Below are 24383 nucleotides of genomic sequence, written 5' to 3'. Positions count from 1 at the left end.
CTCCCCTTCTCTTCCTCCTGATCCCCTCCTCTCTCCTCTGTCTCTTTTCTTTTCTCTCCTCTGACTCCTTCTCTTTCACTTTTCTCTCTCTGCTAGTTTCTGTTCTGAGCTCTCCTTATTGATGTAAGCAGAAGAGATGAATATGACCCCCTTCTCTAACCCAGCTTCAACACCAAACATTGAACAATATTCTCCTATTCTCCAACTTCATGCACTTGAGATGTTTCGATAGAAGACCCCCTAGTTAACCTTTTTTCTTTTCTTTTTAAAGAGCTGTAAAATCCATTCTTGAGACATCATGATAACACAATCATCTTTAATTTTTTCTGTAGTTACAAGAAGAGAATGAAGGAAAGAGAGAAGAGACTAGTCTAAGAAAACTAGTTTATTTCCTACATTCCTTGGGGCTCTTGGTTACAAATTACTGATAATTTCTTATCCTTATGATAATGGTGGGGTTCCAGGAAAGAAAAGTGTTCCATATGAAGACAGGATGTTGGATGAGACTGGGATTTCAAGTAAGAGTAGATTTCCTGGTGTTGATTAGATTCTAGGTGATATGAGGCTTTGAATAGGTGTGAGACTCCACAGACCCCAACTGGGGATGAGGAGGTATCTGATACAGATGGAGCTGCAGTGGGAGCTGGGATTCTAGTAAAGGGTGGAGCTGAGAGTGGGTCTGAGATTCCAAATGGGAACAGAACTTCAACTGTAGGGATAAGAGACTGCAAAGGAAGATGGTACCCCATGTGACCACGAGACTCTGGGTGAAGGCTCTGCACGAGTTTGGTCCTACAGGTGGGCTGGGCTGCTGGTCAGGTGGATTCCAGGTAATGATGGGATTACATGTAGACATAGGCTGTGGGTGAGGATAAACGTCTGTGTGCCTCTGGTCCTGCAGTTGAAGACGGACTTCAGGTGAGGGTGAGACTTTGGGTAAGGACTCCGTACCTTGGGTGGTGATAGTTTCCTGGTAACTATGAAATTATGGAGAATGTGGGGCTACAGGGGAGGATGGAACTATGGGTAAGGATGGAAATATGGATAAGAGTGGAGCTATGGGTAAAGGTGGAACTACGGGTAAGGATGGAACTATGGGTAAAGGTGGAACTATGGGTAAGGATGGAACTATGGGTAAGAATGGGACTATGGGTAAAGGTGGAACTATGGGTAAGGATGGAACTCTGGAAGATGGCCTGATTGAGGTAAAGGCAGGACCTTCTGTAGTTGGCAACACCAATCAGTCCCCCTCAATAGCTTTAAGGGGACAGAGAAAGACACTCCCACTCCCATACACATTCAGGGAGGATCTCTCAGTAAGAGAAGGGCTGCTTACTCATATTGTCTTCATCCTCCGTGTTTGTGGTGCCAGGACTTAGGTACTTGAAAGGAGCGAGGAAGGTTGACAGTATGCTGACTTTGTCTGGAAAGAGAAAGAAGAGGAGGTGCACTTTTGACATTGAGTTTCAGAAAAACCCAGTGCTTTCTTATGTTCCTATTACCCAGAGGTTGGAACAGAGAAGTGGCGGCAGACACTTCATTGTGGCTCCATTTCTTTTTTTAAAATTGAATTTCAGACAGCGTTTTTATCACATTCCTCTCTCCATTCAATTTAATTATGATTTCCATCTCTCTTCCTTTACATATATATTTATTTGTTTTTGGCATTTCGGTGACCTTGTTCCACATCCCTGAAAACTTTCAATAGTTGACTTCAGGGTTAAAACATCTCATCTATTTACAGGTGAGTGAGCTAACACTTACCATATAAGGGAGTTCCTAAAATAATCAGATTTCAGTAATACAATCCCAGAACTAGGAGACTTGTCCGAACAAAGGCAAGGATTCTTCCAACCCCTCTCATTGGTGGAATATTTGCTCTGAGCTCTTGAATTATAAATATGACATAAAAAAGTAGACGCCGAGAAGCAAACACACAAACACACACACACACACACACACACACACACACACACACACACACACACATGCACACATGCACACCCCCCCACATGTGTACTGAATCTACAGTCTTGTCACCTAATGAGTATATAAGTAGAGGTGATAGAAGGTGATAGAGGCTGGGGTTAGGTAAACAGCCTGAACTATCCTGGGAACAGCCAAATGTCATTGATACTAATGAAATTCCAGGGACCCAGGAACAACTGGCTTTTTGCACTCTTCTTGTCCTGGATGATATACATCTCTGTAGCCCAGGCTGGCCTTGAATTTGATATCTTTCTACCTCATCCTCCCAGAGACTAGCATTTCTGGAATACATCAACATGCCCAAGTGGCAGTTTTCCTCTTAAACATATAGGTGAAAGAATTCTTGGTGGGAAGTGCTATTGGGAAACACATTTTAAAACGAGTAATTAAAGGAGTCAACGTTCCTTATTTTAGAAGTTTCCACAGAACAAACTATACTGCAGAAGCTGTGGGGGTCTGCTCACACAGCGCTTACTCTCTAGAAAGTTTGCCAGAGACTCAAAGCGTTGGATTCCCAGAATGCACCAGCACAGGTTCTCCTTGTGTCTGCACAGCTCTCGTTTCATTTTGAATCTGGACTGTAGTTATTAAAGGACCACAGATGAAAGCGTTACCATTACTTGTCTGCTATGGTGCAGACTTGCTTCAGAGGTATTTCTGATCTTCTCTTAAGCTGCTTGGGGGTTAGCCAAGAAGGGCTGTGCGGTGCAGGGCCCTTTCCTTCTCCTCTGCTGCCTTCCTTACCTCAGGGCAAGATGTTTTAGAGGGGTTACCATGTTCAACACTGCTTCTGATCTCTTCCTGTTATTACAGAGGAGTCCTCCCTGTTCCAGTATTCCCATTTGCTTGTATATCTTGATCTAAGGGCAGATACCCATGAAAACACTCACTGCTGCTTTTTTAACTGCCCTTCGCCTTCAGGCAACCAGACCTAGGTTGGGATTTGTTCTTTTCTTCCAAGGCCGAGCCTATTTTCTCTTTAGACAACCTTTCCTGAGGCTGGGGGAGATCACATTGAAATTCATCTCGGAGCCTGTTAACAGCTGTTGTTTCCAGTAGGGACAGGCACCAATATAGTGTTCACTGAAAGAGAACAATAAATAACTCTAATATGAAGTGCCTGTTCCTCCTTCATTCTACCAAACACAGGATCAACACAGCGAAGGCATTGCTCCCCCTGAGTTCTCGCCGCACAAGCTCATTTACTCCCACAGAATGAAATACCTTGCTTGGGTTATAATTTCATTAAGTGAGTCCAATAACGCTGCACAAAAGACTGTGAAGCTTAAATGATTTTGTCTGGAGGATCTCGAAATAAAATTATAATTTTGTTTTAATAAAGCCGGAATACCAGCAAAACAACCCACAAAACATACCAAACTATTTCAGGGCGAAACTGTGAAATATATAAAGACTATTTTAGATCCATTCAAGTCTTTGCGTTTTGCTGTTGCTGTTTATTCTTTTTTCATGTCTATCAAACAGAAAGAGTGCATGCAGTTAAAACTGAATGTCAGCTGAAGAGTGTTTTTCAGCGTCCATATATTCTCCATATTGTGCAAGGTTTGTGTAAACCAGGACAAGTACTTATTGTTGATCTAAAGTTCATGTTTAAGGTGAAGGACCTTATACATAGATAGACAGATTTCCAAGGAAGATCCTCAACTGGATGATGAGCAGGCAATGATTAATGGCAGTAGTTATTAAGGGAGTGCAAGGGAAAGGAATGACACAATGCAAGCGCATACCACGCCGACAGGACAGCTATTGTAAACAAGACAGAAAACCAAGTGCTGGTAAAGGTGCAGGGAAAGAACAAATCCTGAGCTGCCCTGATGATAACATGAAGCAGTGTACTGCTGTGGACATACGAGTTCCTCTCACAGGTCTGGACCTCCAAGGACTAAACGTGTCCCTTCCCTGTGGCCTGGAGATGGAAGTTCAAGGGTCTACCAAGAGATGAACGGATATACAAAAGTGTGGGGCACCCTCACAGTAGAATATCATTCAGCATGGAAAAGAAGGAATCCATGCAATCTGCTCCCGTACGGTTGGAATTATGAGGACAAAATATACATGCTGTATGACCTCATTTACATGTGCAATCTGAAAAGTTTGGGGTGGGAGTCAGGGAGATGCCAATCAAAGAACATAAAACTTACATGTAGGAGAGGACAAGGTTCTGATTCCCTGATGAACAGCATCATGGCTGTAGGTAACAGCATGGCATTGAATGCTTGCAGCTTAACGAGAATGAATTCTATGTCCTTACACACGCACACATGCACACATGCACACACACACACACACGTAACTCCAAGTGATAATGGTATATTAATCTAATTATGATAATTATACAATGCATACACATATTATGCCATAACAAGATATACTTTAAATATGTATGATTTTATGAGCTCATTAAATAATCTTAGATTAAAATATATTGCCACCATGTCGAAGACAGCAAAATGTAGCTGAATATCCTACATATTTTCAGAGATTTTTATATTATTTTATGTGTATGAAAGTCTTCTTTGTCTGAATGTATGTCCATCATGTGCATGCAAGGTACCCTAGGTACCCTTGGGGATCAGAAGAGCATATTGAGTCCCCTGGAACTTGAGTTATTGATGATTATGGCTTACTATGTGAGTCATGGGAACTGAACCTGGGTCTTTTGCAAGAGCAGTAAATGCTCTCAGTCACGGAATCATTGCTCCATCCTCAAATAGCATTTATCTATCTATCTATCTATCTATCTATCTATCTATCTATCTATCTATCTTTCATCATCTGTTATACATTTAAAACCAGGAGAAAAGTGTTATCCTTGATTTTAAGGCATATAAAGATATAGAGTCATGTGACTATGATATTGTGATTAAAAGACTTAAATAAAGGTTAATATTTAGGAGAAAAAATTACATTGTGTTTTTTCTAAAAGCAATCCCTTGCACTGTATTCAGGAATAAAAATGGTCACGGTTAGCTGAAACTCTGTGACAGACCATGCTGAGGAATATCCCCATATGAGAAAATAGAGTGATTTTCCCTCCTTTACTTTCCAAAGCCAAAGCCATAACATGACATCATTGCGATGAAGAGCAGGATGGATGTGGTAACTGTTCAGTTTGTCTTGTTGCTTCCCTTTAAATGAAGAGTGGGAGGTGTAGAGGAACCATTATCTCCTTCCTTTATGAGCAGAGAACCCATGAGCATGTTACAGGATCCCAAACCTATGCCTCAGGAGAGCAGGGAAGAAGGGTCATTAATAAGGGTGGGAAATGTTACTGGTCCTGAGGAACTTGATGACTTGCTCCTACTGTAATTGACATTAAAATAAGACAAACTACATGAATCGACCATTTGCAGAGTTTGGGTAGCAGGTAGTAAACGAAGACTGTGTCTGAGGAAGGGGAAATTGTTTTTCTAGTAGAAAGACAGACCCTACAAAGTCCACAGTGATATCCACAAACTGATCTAAACAAAGAACAAAGCTTGCACCCTGAAGACAAGCAGAGTTTGAGGGCGGAAGGAAGCACCGTGCTTAGAGACAGGACCCCAGACACAGCTGGAGTTCTGTGCTGTCTTAGCTATACAGGATGGAAGGGAGAGTTTGATCCTGGCAGAAAACAGCTTTCCCCTCAGGGAATCTTAATGCTGGAGGAAGAGTCAGAAGGCTGCAGAGTTACGAAAGCAAGTGTTCCAGTCAGGTAGAGTGGAAGTTTATGCTTAGCTGGGGTCATAGAAAGGTTATGTCTTAGGACTGGTTATCCCTGAAATGAGCAAGTTTATTGGCTACTAACAAACTGCTTACCAGAAGAAAAGTCGAGAAAACAGTGTTAAATCCATATTCTCACCAACACATCCTTTCATGTCTAGAAGACAGGAGCAAGAATAGTAATAACATTATGCATGAGAAGCCAGAAACCAGAACCACGGGCAGGAAAAGCTCAGCTGTAAGGTAAGATGATGTTGAAGTTAACAGGAAGGGCTTTATATGGAAGGTGTAAGGATCTTCAAGACTTGTAATGAAGCCCAGCACAGTGGTACACACCTTTAGTCCCAGATCTTGGGATTAGGAAAAATCTCTGTGAGTTTGAGACCAGCCTGGTCTACATAACAAATTCCAGGCCAACAAGGGATATGCATATTAAGGTCCTGCCTCAAAAACAAAGAAACACAAAAAGAACTTTAAAGAAACCATGGACATAACGAGTAAGTAGATGGAATCTTGGTAAAGAAACAAAAATTAAAAAGTAAAACTCTAAAAGCGAAACATTGAAAGTTCAAAACTGTAATAATGTCTAAAACAAAACACTCACTGGATTAGAGATTAGAGATGCTTATTTAGTGACTAAACATATTTAAAGATTTTAACCTATCACTCAAAAGCTAGATTTACAGCTAAACAGTAGAAACTAACCAACGAACCAAACAAGTAAACATAAAATAAAATGAAGCATTGACATTACTAAATGGTGCTGGGTACAGTGGCTTGTGCCGGTAATCCAGGTAATCCAGCAGGAGGGAGCCCAAAGCTGGAAGATTGTGGTTGCCCAGGTCACACTACACTGCAGAGTGAATTCCAGGCTTCCTTGGGCTATAGACTGAGACCAGGCCTAAAAAATCCAAAAGCAAAACAAAGACCAAATCAACCAACCAAACACATAAAAACTAACAACTCTACAATATGAAATAAAGCATAAAAAAAAAAAAACAGAAAAAAAATGAGTGGTTAATTAATGAGTGAGGGATGAAGCAGATGACATATGGGATAAGTGAGAAGTCTATCAGCAGTTTGCTTGAGACGCGTTGAAGAGGAGTGTGTATGAACAGACATACACATAATCACATCATCACACAGAAGGAGGATGGCTGAATTAACAACAGGTATTGTAAGTTCCCATGAATTAAAAAGGGATGTAATCACAATAAACCACTACAAGGATAACCTTGAGAATTTCACTTAGAGTTTCAAGCTGCATGAATCAAAGTGCTGAACTGAAGGGTAGACAAATACGAAACCATTGAGATGTTAATGTTTGTCTCTCCATTGAGAGGAAAAGCAGGGAGGGGAGATGGTTGTGTAGAAGAGGCTGAAGCAGAACTCCGAGTTAGCCCGATCTCAGTGGCATGCGCAGAATACAAGAGAAGTAGGTACTTTCGTCTAATGATTTCACAGCACACAGATAGATAATCTGATTAGAAATCAAACCGGTCCTAATAAATTTCAAAGGACTGAAGTCACAAGGGTATACGCTTGGGTGATGATATGATTAAATTAAATGTTTATAAAGAAGAATTCATCTAAATAAAGATTTAATAAGAACGAACCATACTGTTAAAAGCAAAGAGGAATCTACAGACTGGGATCATGTGCCCTTATAGTTCTCAGAGTTTATTTGTATCCAGAATGTAAGAATCCTTCTAACTTAATAACGAAGGCCATAAGATCCAACTACTAAAAATGGTCAAGATACTTGAACAGAAATTTCACAATAGAAACGTATTGCAAATAAAGTCACCAAGTTGTATTGAACGGCATCACAATTAGGAGAAATGCAAATTAAAACCGCAGTGAGACGTGCAAATGGAGACCACACCTTTTAGCAAAGCTTCAAGTTTAAAAATACTGGTAATGCTAACGTGAGATAAAGGACAGATAGATAGCCCCAAAGCTCATATTGTTAGACAAATTTCAGGAGCCTTTGGATGATATTCTAGCTGTTAGATATCGACCTATGACCTACCAACATCATTTCTAGATTTTTAATCAAGATAAATGAAACAGATACCTTCACAAAGGATCTGTGTTTGTATTCGTATTGTAAAGCTTCTTGTAGAAACTTTACCCATCACGACTCCAAATTCAAACCACCTTAAATGCCTGTCGACAGAACGGACAGAAAAATTGTAATATATTTATATGATGGAGTAGCACAGAGCCAAACAAAACAAAATGGAACAAAAGGATCGCACCGTCAAAATACATTGTGGTATGGCTGCGTCTCTGAAGCATTAGATGGGTGTGGGGGAGAGTTAGAAAAAAGCAGTCACAACACAGAATGTACAACTTGATTGCATTTAGAAATCTCAGAGCAGACAAAACACCTTTGTGGTGAAAGAAAATCCTTCCTATGTGATGTCCCTGTTTCTGCAAACTGCTTTGTGGTGAGATCAGGTGACCCCTGGGGTTGGGTTACAGGGTGGCTGGGAAGAGTATTTATGAAGAATGTTTATGGTATGATGAAAACATGTTTATGTAGATGAAGCTGTGGGGTTCCTGCGTGCATGCATGCGTTATGGTACAGATAGCAAAGCCATGTGCTTTACGTGAGCATGCAGGTGTCCCTAAACCACAGTCTTTCACATTCTGTGAATTATACTTCAGTGGTCAAAAGTGTTAAAAACAAAACCGGAACTGGGCAAGGAAAAACAAAAGGAAAACAACAATAGCAAGAACAACAGAACACCCCAAATCCCCAAAGTATCAGTTTACTAGAAAAGGGCAGGGATGTGTGTTATTTCATCTATAGAGAAGAGTCAGGATGACAGATGTTGAGTGAAGGTATGGACAGGGATGGATAAATTATATATCCACTTGGGGACCTATTTTATCACCATTTACATTTTTACTTTGTTTCTGTTTCTTTTACAGTTGTGGATACTCAGATATATTTTTTTAAAGTCCTAGACACTACAGAAAGAAAGCCAACCCATCACAACCAATTATCTCAAAGACAAAGCCTTTTGGAAACATCTAGAGTCACGTGACGGTCCGGATGGTGAGAGCCAAAGTGATCGCTAGAAAGCTGAATGCTGAGATCAGAGTCCTGATGGCTGCTCACCCCTCTGCAGCCTATTTACAGAGGTGATATAGGGGACAGTTTTGAGACCTATCTGTGCATGAAAATCCTGGGGGTTCTTTTTTGTTTGCTTTTTTTTTTGAAGACAGGATCTCATGTCTTTAAAAGGTAGTAGGCAAGCTCTCTACCCACTGAGCTACCCCACCCCCCGTGACAAAGCGCTCTCTTTAAACCAAGCAGGATGAAGTAAACATAATCTCTTACAGTACAGACATGCCAATTACCTAGAAAACTCATTCACGGGAAGTAACACACGCACCAGAAATTTTAAAGAAAAGTGATCACTGCTAAAATATCTGAGAGCTTGATCTTACCATTTGCCTGTAAGAAGCGCCAAGCCTTTTAATAGGGCAGGTTATTTTAAAAAACACATAAAGTGAATGTGATAGTTATGTCCTCATTTTGAAAACTGGAAGTGAGGTTTTTGTCCTCCTGTCGTCCCCTTGGAGGCCACATACGTTTCCATCCAGTACAGCCATCCTGAACAATTACATAACCCGAAAAGAAGGGTGACAGTTGGAGTCCACAGAACTCCGTTGGTACCCTCGGGCTACAATACTTAGCCTCTTTTATAAGTTCCGTTCTTGTGTTTCCTTTTGCCAAAACACACTCTGACAGATGGCCTCCCTCAAGCCTGACCCACTTTCTTTCAGAACTGTACATTCTGAGGGAATGCAGGTACGTGTTTAAGTAAATACTGCTCCAATCTAAATAAAACCTCAAATAAGTATGAACACGTGGGCCACCCTCAGAGTCAGGAAACTAATTAACCTGCATGCAGGTGGGAGAAGGGAATGGCATTTCAGAAAAAAGGCAAAGGGTCTTATCTTACATACTTTTAGGAACTTTCAAGTGCTGTTTTTAAAGCTCCTGTCCCATGAAGCAACGCAAAGCGATTCCATCAGCTTTTAAGAGGACTCTGGGTCAGCACCGAGTTTTGAAAACACAAGAAGATTTGATATCTTTTTTTGGAGATTGCAGGGAGGAGATATCTTCTGACGATTTCAGAGATGCTTAAAACTTGGGTGTTTGGTTCCTGAGAGCATCCAATGAAACAGGAGACCAGACTGGAGTGCTGTTACACAGTGAGCTGTCATGTGGGTTCAGCTGTATCCTCACAATTCACAGGTCTTAAAACTTAGTTCCTTGGAAGGGGGACTCTGTTTGGAGGTGACTGGGGTAAGGTCAACATGGTTGGGGGGCAGCTATCTGCAAGCCAGAGAGAGAGAGAGCTCAGGGGAATCCAACCCCTGGCAACGCCTTGATCTAAGCCTCAGTCTTCAGAATTGTGGGGCAACAAATTCCTCCGATTTAAGCCAACTGGTATATATTGTTACAGCCGCTGTAGCTAGCCAGTACATTCTTCCACAAGCTTTGCTTTCCTGAAAACAATTGCAGAGTTAAGCGAATGATTTCAAATTCAGTCACCGACAGGATGATGCAGAGAGACCTATGTTCTCAGGGAAGCAAATTTTAGGAAGTAACTGATAAGTTAAGACCGAGTAGATGATGTATACAGACAAGTATACATCAGGTATCCTGCGTATCAGATATTTACAGTACAATTCACAACAGTAGCAAAATTACTGTTATGGAAATAGCAATAAAGTAATTTTATGGCCAGGGATCACTACAACATGAGGAATTGTATTAAAGGGTTGCAGTGTTAGGAAGTGTGAGAACCACTGTAGTAGAGGTTTTGAGTGCGAACAGTCTCTCACAGGATGTGAGTTCTAAGCAGGAGTAACACCATGTGTGAGGGTTCTGAGTTGTGAGTGAGGATCTTAGTTGAACTTCTCAAATGAGTTTGGAGAGGTCTCAATTTCCATGAATATGGAAGCTTGAGAGAGTAACGCTGATTCAGAGTTTGAATTGGGAGTCTCAGAGAGAGAGGCATCAATGAAACTCTGGGGTGTTAAAGAGATGATTAGTGGAGGAGAGAGAGAGAGAGAGAGAGAGAGAGAGAGAGAGAGAGAGAGAGAGAGAGGAGAGATGGAGGAACAGATGAACAGAGAGACAGATGGACAGAGACAGACAGAGACAGACAGAGACAGAGAGAGACAGACAGAGAGACGGAGAGAGAGAGACAGAGAGAGAAAGAGAGAAACAGAGAGAAAGGGAGGGAGAGAGAGAAACAGAGACAGAGAAAGTCATTCAGACCCAGATCCATTATATTTGCCTCCATGATTGTTTCAAGGGTAACCAATACATAAATAAAGAGATGTGGATGATCCATTCATTACCTCCAGCTAGACACAGCTAGACACAGTGCATCTATTGCCAGCTGAAATACTCTTCCCACGCAAAGGCGCAGGGAACACCGCAGCAGAGGGGGTAGGAGGAATGGAAGAGCACAGAAGGGCAGTGAAACCCATTGTTTAGACATGACACAGTCAATACAGTCACGAGCCCCCAGCTCTGTGACTACTCGCATGGTGCCTGCTCTTCCTCAGAGTTTCCAAACTCACTGTGTTTAACCTGTATCACTGTCCATCACCGAGCTCCATCAGCTCAGGAACAGGTGTTCAAGACAGGAGCCTGGGCCTGAGGAGGGCACATTTAAGACTCAAAGTGTAACTCTTGTAGGAAGCAGTTCTACACGGAAGGTGCAGTAAGCCTCTGGTCCTGCTGGGGCTTTTAGGAGCCATGCGTACACAAACAGAACTTGTGTTTTTCAGACAGTGTCCCACATATCCCAAGCTGACTTTGTGCTTGTCATGTAGCTGAGTATTATTGGGAACTTCTGGTCCCCTGGCCTCTACCTCCAAAATGCTGGTATTACATATATGTGCCACCATGTTTGATTTTATATAGTGCTAGGGAAAGAACCAAGAGTGTTGTGTATATCAAACAAGTAGCCTAGTGGCTTAGCTACATCACTAGCCCCCACAAAACAACCTTTCCCACAGGCATTAGAAACATAGCTATTGGTTTCTTATGTGGCAAAATACATAGCTGTTTTATAAAATATTCTTTCATTTTTAACGCATTTTTTTTCTCACAGCATCTTCTTCTGTCAACATGGAGTCACATGACTAGTAGGTTTTGGACCAATTACTGCCATGCTATGAAAAGCTTCCAAGGCCGCACGGGCACACTTGGCTTGAAGCACATTCCCATGAACTTTGGCTTATTTTTAGAAATAGGGGGAAAGCCTCCACACGAACAAGAAGACACCAGATTGTTTCATATACTCTTCCAGATGTGAAAAATGGGCAAAGATACAGATGGTCTGACAAATGATTGACAGGGGAAGGTGAATCTTCGCAGGAAAACGTGTTTAAATTAGGAAAAGATTCTCAAGGTATACGTTCACACTTCACTTGGAGGCTTAAAGTTTTCTAAATGATGTGCCAAGGCACTACTCACATGGCTTTGCGATGTTCTAAATAATTTCCTCATTTTATATGGGAATGGATGTTTTTAGAAATGTATGTATGGCATGACATCATCCTCTACATTTGAGTTCGGCATCCTCAGGCAACTTTTACGTGTGGGTACCACTGTAGGCTCCTTGGCTTCACTGCTGACTTGAAGGTTAGGAATTCACGATAAATGGATTACAGGGCCCAACCTACTGGCACCAAGCCTGACACGGTTGGAGACTGCTTTTTCTTCTTGGACAATCTACGATTAACCACACTGGAACTAGTGAGATAGCTTAGAAGGTAAGGATGTGTGCCACAAGCCTGAAGACCTTGCAGAGAGATGACTTCGGCAGGCTATCCTCTGGCTGCTACACACACACACACACACACACACACAGACACACAGACACACACAGACACAGACAAACACACACATATACACACACACACACACACATACACACACACACACCCTGAAAGGACCTTATCATTGAACAGATGGTGTCACGAGGCCCAAGGGCTCAGTTGTCGCACCATTTCAAACCCTCACATGAGACTTGAGAGCAAGTGGCTCAAATTATTCTTAAAGTAAGTAAAAATCAAAGGGATGGAGGTTCTGCAGGGTTATTTCTCCTGCAAGTGCCTCCTGAACCCAGAGCTTGCTGAGGGCTTGCTGGGGAGCTCACACGGTTATGGTAGCAAATGCATCCTGAAGTGATTTAGTCATTTGGAAGGTTTTTACACAGCCTACAGCACATTCCTTAAATTCGGTAATGAGATGTCTTTTTATTATCTAGTAAACTCTTATTCAAGCACTGAAACACATAGCGACATGAGCACCCAGCCTTCCTTACTACATGTCTATCTATGTCTCTCCTTTGCTAAGTTTTTGTCACTGTGGGGAACATCCTGGTGTTCGCTACCTTCGTGCCACACAGTTAGTTGTTCTTCTCTAGACTTGGAGCAAAGTTTCTGTCTGCTCTAGAGGGCCTGGACTTTTAACAGCTTTAAAGGTCTTAGCTCTGTAGCTTCTCTGTATCCATCTCTACCCTCGTAAGTGGTTCTTTCTATTCAGGGACTGTTTGCTCTTGGGGAAGTTTCATGGGCATTTAGTCTTTGTATTGGAGGCTCACCACATTGCTTCCTCTCACTTACATGTTACTATGCTTGATCTTATCCAGTGGCAGAGAATGGAGTTTGCATGTTCTTATGTGTGTGCAGTTACATGTGTGTGTGTAAGCCAGGGGATGACCATGACTGCTTTTTCTAAGGTGCTATCTACCTTCGCTTGCTTGTTTGTTCATTCATTCCTTCTGTTCTTCCTTTCCTTCTTCCTCGTTCACTTCCTTTCCTTCTTTCCTTTTTTCTCTTTTGAGACAAGTTGACCAACTGGCCTAGATCTCACAAAGAAGGCTAAGCTGGCTGGCTGGCTGGTTGGCTAGCCAGCAAACCCCAGGGATCTAGGCGCCTCTGTTTATCTGATCCTGAGAAAGCCACCACATCTGCCATCTTTTTCCTTTTTTAAACATAATTTCTGAAGCTCCAACTCAGGTCCTTTTGCTTGCGAGGCAGGCACTTTCCCAGCTGAGTTCTCTCTTCAGCTCCTTCATGTGGCCTTTTGAGAAGTACACTGTGTATTGCTATCCTTGAAATGGACCTAGAATAGCAAACCACATCTGTGGTAGGCTTCTTCACAGACCTTCCAATTCTGCATTCCTTGCACCATGATAGAGCATATTTCTCAAGACCCAGAACTTGTGGGAGCCCACCACTCCTCCCTGGCTTGCAAGTGTTTTTAATTTTTCATTAATGTGCTCAATCTCACTGTTGGATAAAAGGCACACTGCCTCACATGGCTGTGGATTTTGGATGATGATTTCTCGGTGATGTCCCCTTTGCCCTGCTTCACTTAGGATACACTCTAGGAACAAGGTAAAGTCTGCCCCAGAACGTCTTGATCTGTCCCAGTTTGCCCTGACACTCCAGTCTGATCTTTAATAGCATCACTTCAACTCATAACTGTCCCAGTTCGAAAAATACAACATAAGGTCACCCTACTTGTGAACAAGGTTCTCATTTGATGACAGTGGCCAGAGGCACTGTATTTATTATTTAACCTCTTATGCTCTTATGATTTTAAAGCCTTTCTTTACTTTCTACTAGACGTTTTAATCTCTAGTTTTATAGGTACATGATCCTATGTGTTCAAACCAAATATGTTCTGTGTGTTTTGACCCACTTAATGTCATTTACAGAAGGTCCAAAATAGAAACCCTTGGGTCACTTCTATTTGTCTATTTTCCTTATTCCTTGTGTTAAATGGGCATATCTTCAATTCTTAATTCATTAACCAGGCTATCGTTATGTTGTTATATAACATTATATTACACCATCATCATTAATTGTTACATTTTTTGCAACAATTTCTTAATATCATGCTTCTCTGTGCTTGCATGTGTGGCCTAAATCACTCTTCTCCAGTGAAGGCAATGCAGAAGTCTAGGAAACAGGAGATAGCATGGTGCCCTTGGAATTACACTGTCGGTTATTGCTGCTGGGTGAGGAAGGAGTCCAAGGTGAGCAGCAACAGAGGAGATGAACAGAGCAGAGATATGTCCTCCGGGGTTCTATTTTCCATATAGTGATGTTGAGGCCAACTGTGAAATGCTAACAGAACATTGTAGGCTTGAAGCAAGACTGGTGGTGGTGAGATTTGCTTCCTATGAAGAAGAGTATAAATTCTGAAGAGGAAGGGCACCATGTAGGCAAGGAAATTACCTCTTATGATGGTTAAGGACACACACAGATGAAAAGGACCCTGTTTAAAAAGAGTTTGGGCCATAGTTAGATGAAAGGAAACTACACACAGATTCCCTTTATTCTTCAAACTTAAGCCATCTTTTCTAAACTTAGCTCTCAGAAATCCCATGGTTGAGAATCCTGCTTTGAAATGAAGCCTAATGCAAAAGTTGGATGGTAAACTCCTCTGTGGTTAATGAGTGACTAGGTGGCCATCTTTGCCACATGTTTTGCCTCTGACATCTTAGATGGTCTTGGGTGCATGTTATTAAACGTTTTGCTTCATACATTTTTAAAAAATATTTTAGAGAAGAGAATTGGGAAGCTGTGAGGACATGAGGTCTTTCCTGGCTCTTACGTCATCCTTCTGATTTCCCTCAACACACCTCCCACCTTGATCTTAATTATTACCACATGCTCCTAGAATAGAAAATAATTTCCTCTATATGTTATTTCCCAGTGAGACTGTCTCTCTCTAAGGGTCAAGGCAAGTCTTGGTTTTGAACCACTGAAGCAGTTTTGGGTTTCAATTCATGTACAAGCTGTGAGACCTTGCCCAATTTTTCCAACCTCCTTAGATTTCAGCACAAATCACCATCACCACCACCATCATGGCCATCACCACCACCACTACCACCACCCCCATCACTACCACCACCACCATCATCAGGATCACCATCATCACCGTAATCATCAGTATCTACGTCACAGGGTTGGTGTATGACTTAGCTGAGGTGTGGACCTGACATGTGTCTGACATAATGAAAACTCAAATGTGTTGCTAGTCATTAGCTCTATATGGTTATAAAGTCTGACCTACCTCTCACTGCATCTCACAAGATCTCTTATCTTGTCTTCTTGTAGATATTTCTCCCATTTCTACACTTCTGAAGCCAACTGGATATAGGGTTTCTCTTTATTCTACTTTCTACAGCAATTTTATTCAGGTACTGAATTGAGCTCATTTGAATATTAGAAGTAAGGCACAAAACCTCCCAGCAAATCACCTTGCTTTCCCTTAACTTCAGTTAGTGTCAACATTGCTCTTCTTCAACGCTGTAGGAAATTTGGCAACTGTCTCATCTCCTGTAGGGATTAGACATTCTAATAACTAAAAGTGGAGCAATGACCACGCGGGTCATTGTTTATAGAGCAGGTCAAAGTGTTAGTACCCGAATTTGCAAGTCTAAATTGAATTACTTCTCTTAGATTGAACTTCTAGCTAATGTATGGAAATGATTATTTACCATTTTGAACTTCCTTAATAGACTGGTGTTGCATGCTTCTGATTCCCTTCCTGGGGTTATTCCAGAGCAAAATCAGAAGCTCAGAGCAGCCTTTCTCTGTAGTTGTGTGAACGAGCCACATGTGCTGTGGCTCACCTATTCACACAAACAGCCCTCCAGAGCATGAGATGGCCCCTGTTCCTTCCCTTTGTCTCTCTCTGTCACTTGGTACACCTGCCGTTCTTCACACCTGTCCGGGGTTAAGTTTGAGCTGTTTTAACTGAAGGGAGAAGTAGCCACTTTTTCTGTATTCAACTCAGATGTTTCGGGTGCTCAGTACCCATATGACATAAGAATAGAGACCAGCACTGTTTTTGCTTGATTTTAGCCACAGCTTTTACCACTAAGTTTAGCACTATATGTTATATTTGTTCATCAAATGCCTATCTCTCCCAATCAGAGTACAGGCATCAGAGGATAAGGAGTTTTATCTGTCTTGCTATTTTACCACATCTCAGTGTTGAACATGGTTTTCTTTTCAGTGCTCAGTAGATGTGCAACTATATAGACTATTATATATTATATATAATATATATCATATTAGTATTAATATGATATATGTTATATTGCCCAAGATAGCTAAAATTTCAAGTGGAAAAAGGTTAGGAATGAAGCAAATCTGTTTCTTGGTCCTTCCTGGCCTCTCCTGTTCTGTGGTGACTTTTCTCTCTAAGATGAAGTTCACAGCACTCTTTCCCTAAGGAGTTCAGGATTCCCTTCCAGAAACTCCTCAACCTCACCATCCAGGAGAGCCTTCCATGCTACACTTAACATCTTCAAAATGTAGTTCTAGAACAAGACAAGAGCATGCATAAACTGTATTATTCTCTGTTTCCCCCTTGAGATACTTACAATAGATGGAGAAACAATTAATTGACAGATACAGTTTTCATGGTGGAATTTCAGGCATGGTGATGGATGTGGAAGAGTCTTTGTGCTAATACCTTCCTATGATTCTCAGAGAACAGTAGACTCTGTTGTTGTTTGGAGTGCCTCAGTTTCCATGAAAACCTAAATTTACATTTGGGAAGAATAGTCCTTCTTGCAATCACAACACAGTGTATAGAAGTGTGGCTAAGGAAAGGCCAGTGATTCTGTCTCTAAGGACTTGCTAAGGACTGTGGCTTATTAGAGAAACATGTAAGAGTTTTCCAGGGAGAATCCAAGGGTATAGCCCTGTTTCCCAAATACACTTTTTTTCTTTTAAATCCTTGCCTAGAACTAAGTATGGATTTCACCATTCAACAGGCCACAAGAAATGTTCACCAAATGCAGAGACAAATCCCAAGAGGCAAGTGAAGGATATAAGATGATCTAAGAGGACTTTTAGTCATTGGTTGCTGAGGCAGGAACCTCCCTCTAAACACTAGAACATTATTTCTAGGGCTGGAGCAATGGTTTAGCAATTAAGGGTGCTGGCTACTCTTCCAGAGAGCTTGGGATCTGTTCCTGCCACTTGACCATCTGTAACTCCACTCCCAGTGCTTCCAATGCTCTTCTCTGGCTTCTGAAGGCACTGTATGCTTGTGGTACACAGATATACATGGAGGCTGAACATCATATGCATAAAGGAAGATTACCCAGCTTCCATCCACATGGTCTGCCAATGTGAACTGGATCCATGTCACTGTTTGCCGTGACACCCATCCCGCTGTAAAGATTCTATGGTATTGTTCTTATGGTTACAGCATAGAAAGTGAAAGTGCTTCACAAGAACACGTTCTCTTAGAAACTTCTTTGTAACTTGAATGAATGGAGAAGGGTGACAGTGTGCCTTTTAAGGTTTGCAGATGAGACCATATATGAACTCAGCAGGCACCAGACAAATGGCTCTTTAACAGAGTGTTAGTCAACAAAGTTATTTCTCTTAGCTACTGGTTTTTATTACAGTTTAATATTTTTCTGCTTTGTGTTTGAATTCCAGTCAGTTTCCAAGGTCACCCAACCCTGTTGTAGCTTGGGGTCTCTCTGAGTCTCAGCTTCCCGTGAAGTTGCTAACAAATGCTCAGATAGAATAAGGAAGCATCATGAAGATTCTGCAGGAGATTCTTGTGCTAGGCTGACAACCATATCAATGCTCATGTGAATATTCACTTTCTTATATTAAAAATTACTATATTGTTATTTGAAGGTGTGCTAGGTAAATTGGTGTGTGTGTGTGTGTGTGTGTGTGTGTGTGTGTGTGTTATCTATGTTGCTTGATTAGAATTGTAGGTTGCAGTGAAAAAGAGGAAGAAATCAAACCCAATGGTTGTCCGTCCTCAGGGTGTCAATGAAGGAGGCCACTGTGGTGTTCAGTGGATGTCATCAAGAGGAGGTGTTTGTCTGGAGGGTGTCCAGGACAAGGTAATACATTTTGTGTACAACTTAAAGTCACCCACTGCTTCAAGAGTCACTGGATCATGTGTAGAGTTTGGTGCTTGTACTACTTGTGTCTGTCTTTGAGGGTGAGGAAGAGCCAAGAGCCAGGCGCGGTGTGGCAAGCCTGCTTAGGTACTTGGGAACTTGGTACAGGATGATCATGAGTTCAGGGACTACTAAGGCAGCCAGGGAACTCAAATTAAAAGGTAAAAATAAAACAAAGAGGGGCCAAGGCTGGAGCTCAAAGGCAAAGTGCTTGTTTCGTGTATACAAGGCCCTGGGTTCCACATACCAATACTCAGACCAATGAACAACAGAAAGAGTTTGAGGAAGGAGGACTACCCAGGCTTAGTTGTTGTGCAATGCCAAGGTGATGGTGGTGAGAGGACTCAGCAAAAGGACACATAGGTATGTCTTTCCCACCTGCGGCCTTGGATTTCTCCTCTAGGCAAGATCTAAAGCATTGCTCATGTGGTAAGATGGAAAATGTGAGTTCCGGGCTGGCAGGCTAGATCTCTCAGTAAAATGCTTGCCTTGTGAGTTCCGGGCTGGCAGGCTAGATCACTCAGTAAAATGCTTGCCTTGCCAGCCTGAGGACTCGAATTCTATCCTCTAAACCTACATAAGAATGCCAGGTGTTGCAGCACGCTTGCATTCCTAATATTGGGGATGGAGAGACAAGTGGATTCCAGGGTCTCACTGGCCAGCCAGTCTAGGCTAGTTGGTGAACTCCGGGCCATCAAGCGAACCTACACTCCAAGGAGGTGGGTAGCCTTCCTGAAGCTGACACCAGTGGTTATTCTCTGGTCTCCAAGTGTGTGTGCATACCTTGTACACACACTTGCATACACACACGTGTGTGTGTGTGTGTGTGTGTGTGTGTGTGTGTGTGTGTGTGTACCCATGTACATAAAGAGAAGAGTGGAGGCCTGGCTGAAGTTTTCCCATCAAACCCAGGCATTTTCCAGAGACAAAACTGAAACTGAACTTAAGCATCCACAACAGCTTTCAAGCGAAAGACCGTTTACTGAGTGGAACGCTGCGTTGTAAAATATTAGTTTCTTATTACTTCTTGTGAACAGCCAAGTAAGTAAAAAAAAAGCACAGCGCAGGAGATGGATTTTCTACAAGAAGGGCGGCGTGGTGCCGCTCTCTATTAGACTCCATGAAAATCAATCTGCAGCCTCGTTCGGCCTGGTAAAATTAGATCTAAAACTATTTAATTTTGTTTCCAGACTGTTTTCCCCATCCAATGCCTAGCTTGAAGACGCAGAGTGATACAATATCCTGGGTGGTTACCAGTGCCTGAGCACCTCTGCAGGGTGAGAACTGTACAACATGACCTGGTTTCTAAAGGGCTGGGTGGGGACTTCTACAATGAATATGACTCTGCCTCCTTCGTGGTATGAAAAGCTCCTTTTGTCAAGCTTAAGTTTTGGCTCTGTGTTACTTAGGATTTGATACTGAAGTGTGGAAAATGGAATCTTAAACTTTTTCCTGAGTACTTTTTTTTTTTATTATTAAAACTATTCAGTTATCCTCAAACGTAGTCATTTTGGACAGAGACCAGGCCAGAGACATGGAGGGTGTGGCCAAGGCAGCCAGGCCCGGCCAAGTCAAGAAGGGCCTAGAAATAGCACAGACAACAGAAGCAAAGAGGGACAGACCCTCATCACTTCTCCTGGAAGTTGCTCCCCTTAGAGGTCCTGGTAATAACCAGAAAGTTGGAAAGAGGTAGAACAAAGGCTTCTGCGAACACCTGGTGTGGGCTCTTTGCCATCTGGAAGAATCCCGCCATACCTTGCCACACTCACACACCTGCCTGAGGCCTCCCTGTCTCACCATTAGGGGATTGCACAGCCCTGAGCACTGTGAGAGCTAACATCAGGGGTTCCACCTCAGATGAGAAAGAAACTCCAAAGCTGCCAGTGGGGTTGGCAGGGATGCTGGGATTGTGGCCTTGATATTTGTGGTCCAGCTTTCAACTTTCTAACAAGGTGGAAGAAACAGGAAAGTGTCATGGCCTGTGAGTGTCTGGGGTTGAGTGGGAATACATTTGCCACAGTTGGGATTATAGGAGAGGTGTCTGTGGCATCAAGGTAAAGTGACATTCCCCCATCAACAGTAAGGCAGGGGTTTAATTGTACCCATATATTCTAGCAGACACCCTTAACAAAACAATGAGGGTTTAGCCTGGTTGTCAGTTATACTGAAGGGTCAATGAGTTACTCCCATCTCAGAGAAGGCGGCCCAGGCTTTGGTGTGGCAAAGTGACTACACGAGGCACCATTAGTTCAGTTCAAGCTTTGTTGATGGTGGGGTAGGTGCTAAATCAGTGGTCTCGTCTAGTTATCATAGCTCCTGTTCCACAAAGACCAGGCACAGGTTCAGAAAACACAGCACCATGCTCTGTACTGCAGACAGCACCACTCTGTGCGAGCTGGAGTGTTGCAAAGCCCATACGTATTTCTGAGCCACTTTAGGAAGTAAACCATGCATTATGTTCTCCAATTAATTTAGTGTGTGTGTGTGTGTGTGAGAGAGAGAGAGAGAGAGAGAGAGAGAGACAGATAGACAGACAGACAGACAGAGACAGAGACAGAGAGACAGTGCGAGAGAGAGACAGAGAGAGAGAGTCGTGTACCTCTGAAGATCAGAAGCCAACACATATGAGTTGCTTCTTTCTGCCCACCACCATGTGGGTCCTGGGTATTACACTCAAGTGTCATGCTTCTCAGCAGCCTGCTTACCTGCTGAATCACGCCAGTCCCCAATTTTTTAACTACACGTACAAACTTTGCAATGATTTCTGCTCTGACCACCACACAGTTATACATCTTTTTGGTGTGTTCTACAATCTCATAGAGTTATGCATGTCACCCAAAGAAGATGATTTGTTTCATCAGAAACTTGTAGGGGAGATCCAAGGGAGTGTTTCCCACCTTGTGCTTTAAATGCACTGTGGAAGGCTGGGGTCTATCAAATTAAACCAACCTCTTCACTGGTAAGACCTTTTAGGATTGGAGTGCTATGCCGTTTTCTGACATCATTTGAAATATCTGAGATAGGTTGAGCATGTAGTGTTTGTTAAGCCTTGGAAGGCCTGTCATGAGCATCTCAGGGAACCTCCATTCCACAGGAGGAATTTGAGAAGCAGTGATACATGAACCATCAAAAGGCCCAGCCTAATGTCACTGGAACTGCCCTGTGGATATTTTCTAAGCAATGCAATGGTAAGTTTGCATTTAGCTTTGAACTGCTGAGTTTCAGGCAGAGGGGGCAGCAAGTGGGAAATAGTCTAACTTTCTTTAAGGACAAAAGTCAGTACCATGTGTAGAGAGGTGGTCTAGTCAGAGAGGGGGTTATTCTAAACTGTTATTTATGAACATTGTGACCACCAACTGTCTGTATAGGCCTAGTGTTTTACTAAGCCACTACAGGACAGTGGCTTTGTACAAGGTGGGGATTTGGTAGCAAACAAATAGAGGGCGATCCACTGAGAAACAATGCTGTACAGATTTTGATTCCTTGCAAAATAAAAACATTTATTTGCATATAACTCAAGTTATGCTGGTACAGTTTCATCTCCTACAGCAAACATGAGTAACAAGGTAAGTCAATTATTCCAAGACCAAGACAGCAGCAAAGGCTTCTGTACAAGAGGCTGTTGTGGGATCCCTCATATTTATAGTCCTTGTTCATTAGCACCCATTTTCCTGTCAGTGAGCAGAACTTCTCTTCTTGGAGCACCCATTGATGAGTTGTGGGTTACTGGTTGAGCAAGGCTCATATGCATCTCACTTCTAAGGTGAGCTTTGATAATCTAAACGACTCCCTCTTCCTGAGCATAAGAGACCCCAAAATTTGCAGAGTCCATAGCAAGATAGCTACAGAGTCCCTATTAATAAATCATTAGATATTTCAAGATGGTGGCACTGGGGCATTAATTTAAAGGTGGGGTGTTCGTGAGCAAGCTGTGTCACCTGTCCCATACCCAAGGAACTATATAACTCACCTGGTGATTCTTTCATAGGTAGGCACAGGACTCAGGCCAACAAGGGTCAGACATAGGGTTCTTGATTTGTGATAAACTTTCCTACTAGATGAAGTAACTAGATGAGTCTGGGGCATATAACTCCGGGATACTAGACCTTTCAGTTACCATGTGTCTCCAAGCCAAAAGGAAAAGAATTGAAGATAGAGCGAGGCTGGGCTCAGCCTGTCCCTGCTCTGATTTCTATCCATCATTACATCATGACTCCAGCTAGATCTGAGTAAGCTCTGTCTTTCAACTCTCCAGTTCCATGAGCCGAAACTGGTTACCTAACAATTGCAACTGAATTTATTCTGACTTATGTAATACCAATTACAAAACTTCATTTTTTTTTTTATTGGCTTCCAGTCCCTCATGGATAAAGCGAGAGTCGTAATAGCTCCTCAGGTTATCATAAGGGCCTCGACTCAGTTATCATTCTCCTCCTCTTACGTATCGTGGAACGGAGCTTTTGCAGTATCTGGGCTGAGAGTTGGAACCCCATATTGAGATGCAGAAATAATTGCCCTGCTTGGTATTGGCAAGGTGTAGGCTGGTCCCTTTCAAATTGTGATGTATTTTCTAAAGAACTCTTTTGCTACTGTAGTCAGTAAGGGGCCATTATCATTCATTCTCACCTGATTCATGCCAGAATGAACAGACTGGGGCTGCTGCTTGGGCCAAGTTAAAATGAGCAGTCAGTCTGAAAAGCGCAGAGGCTTTGCAAAAACACATGGGGACTGCTGCAGTCTAATATTCTAAGGGGAAAAATGGCTTCCTCGGAACTCAGCTCATTTGTAGATTAGTGACTTGGCATCTCCCTGCCTGCAGCCTGGGATCCACTCAGCATGCTATAGGTCTGTTCCCTCTCTAATCTCTTCACACTCTTTCGTTTAATACAGTGTTTCATGGAATCCCACCCTTTGGCTTCTGGACTAGCCTATAAGCACCTCTACTAATGTGATGATTGCGTGGTCCTCTGCTGGTTTGGCTAATTCAGCTTCCCAGTTCACTGCTATGAGACCACAGCATCATGCTGTACTAGCGTGGCCCAATCACGGGTCTTCTGTTTCACAGATATTGACTAGATGTGACATCTATGGGTAGGTTCCACAGCTCAGATGACTCATGGGTCCAGGATGCTGGCTCTTCTTTGGGTTCATTGTGGACAAGAACTGGGGGCTCATTACAAGCTGGGGTCATATTCAGCTTGATGATGTGCCTGCCTTGGAAGCAAAGGGACCTGAGTGGTTTCTCAGTAAAATGTGAAAAAGGTTAATCACTGTAGTACATGTTTCTCTTCGGCACTTTATTGGTAGAGACAGGTGCATACTTAGGTCTTTCTGGCCAGTATGCCTAGCCTATTTGGTAAATTTCAGGGACACGAGAAGACTCTGTCTCAAACTAACGCAAGACAAGGTGGATGGCACCTGAGGAATGGCTCCTGGGATTGTCCTCTAGTGTCTAATTCCATGGCCATATGCATGGACTTTCACGTCTACATGCACACTCAGAAGTGAGTACACACATGCACACGCACACTCTGCACATGCACATGCACATGCGCTCACACACCGACATGCACATAGTGGAAGAGACGAGAAAAGAGTGGGGCAGAGACTTTGCCACTGGCACGTTTTAGGAGTTCTGGGTTGATTAAGTTGAGAAATAACTTC

General features: G+C 42.5%; 1 protein-coding gene across 4 annotated transcripts in view; it reads right to left on the bottom strand.

The window, feature by feature from the left end:
• The window catches only part of Adarb2 (adenosine deaminase RNA specific B2 (inactive)), a 542810-nt gene that overhangs the window by 184337 nt on the left and 334090 nt on the right, over nucleotides 1-24383 (bottom strand). For all 4 annotated transcript variants that reach the window (XM_032884792.1, XM_032884795.1, XM_032884793.1 and 1 more), the window contains exon 2: nucleotides 1337-1423. In XM_032884792.1, the coding sequence (XP_032740683.1) occupies nucleotides 1337-1423 (87 nt within the window). The remainder of the gene's footprint in view (nucleotides 1-1336; nucleotides 1424-24383) is intronic.

Source organism: Rattus rattus, chromosome 14 (genome assembly GCF_011064425.1).
Source record: "Rattus rattus isolate New Zealand chromosome 14, Rrattus_CSIRO_v1, whole genome shotgun sequence".
Classification (NCBI taxonomy): domain Eukaryota; kingdom Metazoa; phylum Chordata; class Mammalia; order Rodentia; family Muridae; genus Rattus; species Rattus rattus.
Note: the sequence above shows the minus strand (reverse complement) of the source record. Positions and strands in the feature narration are given on the sequence as shown.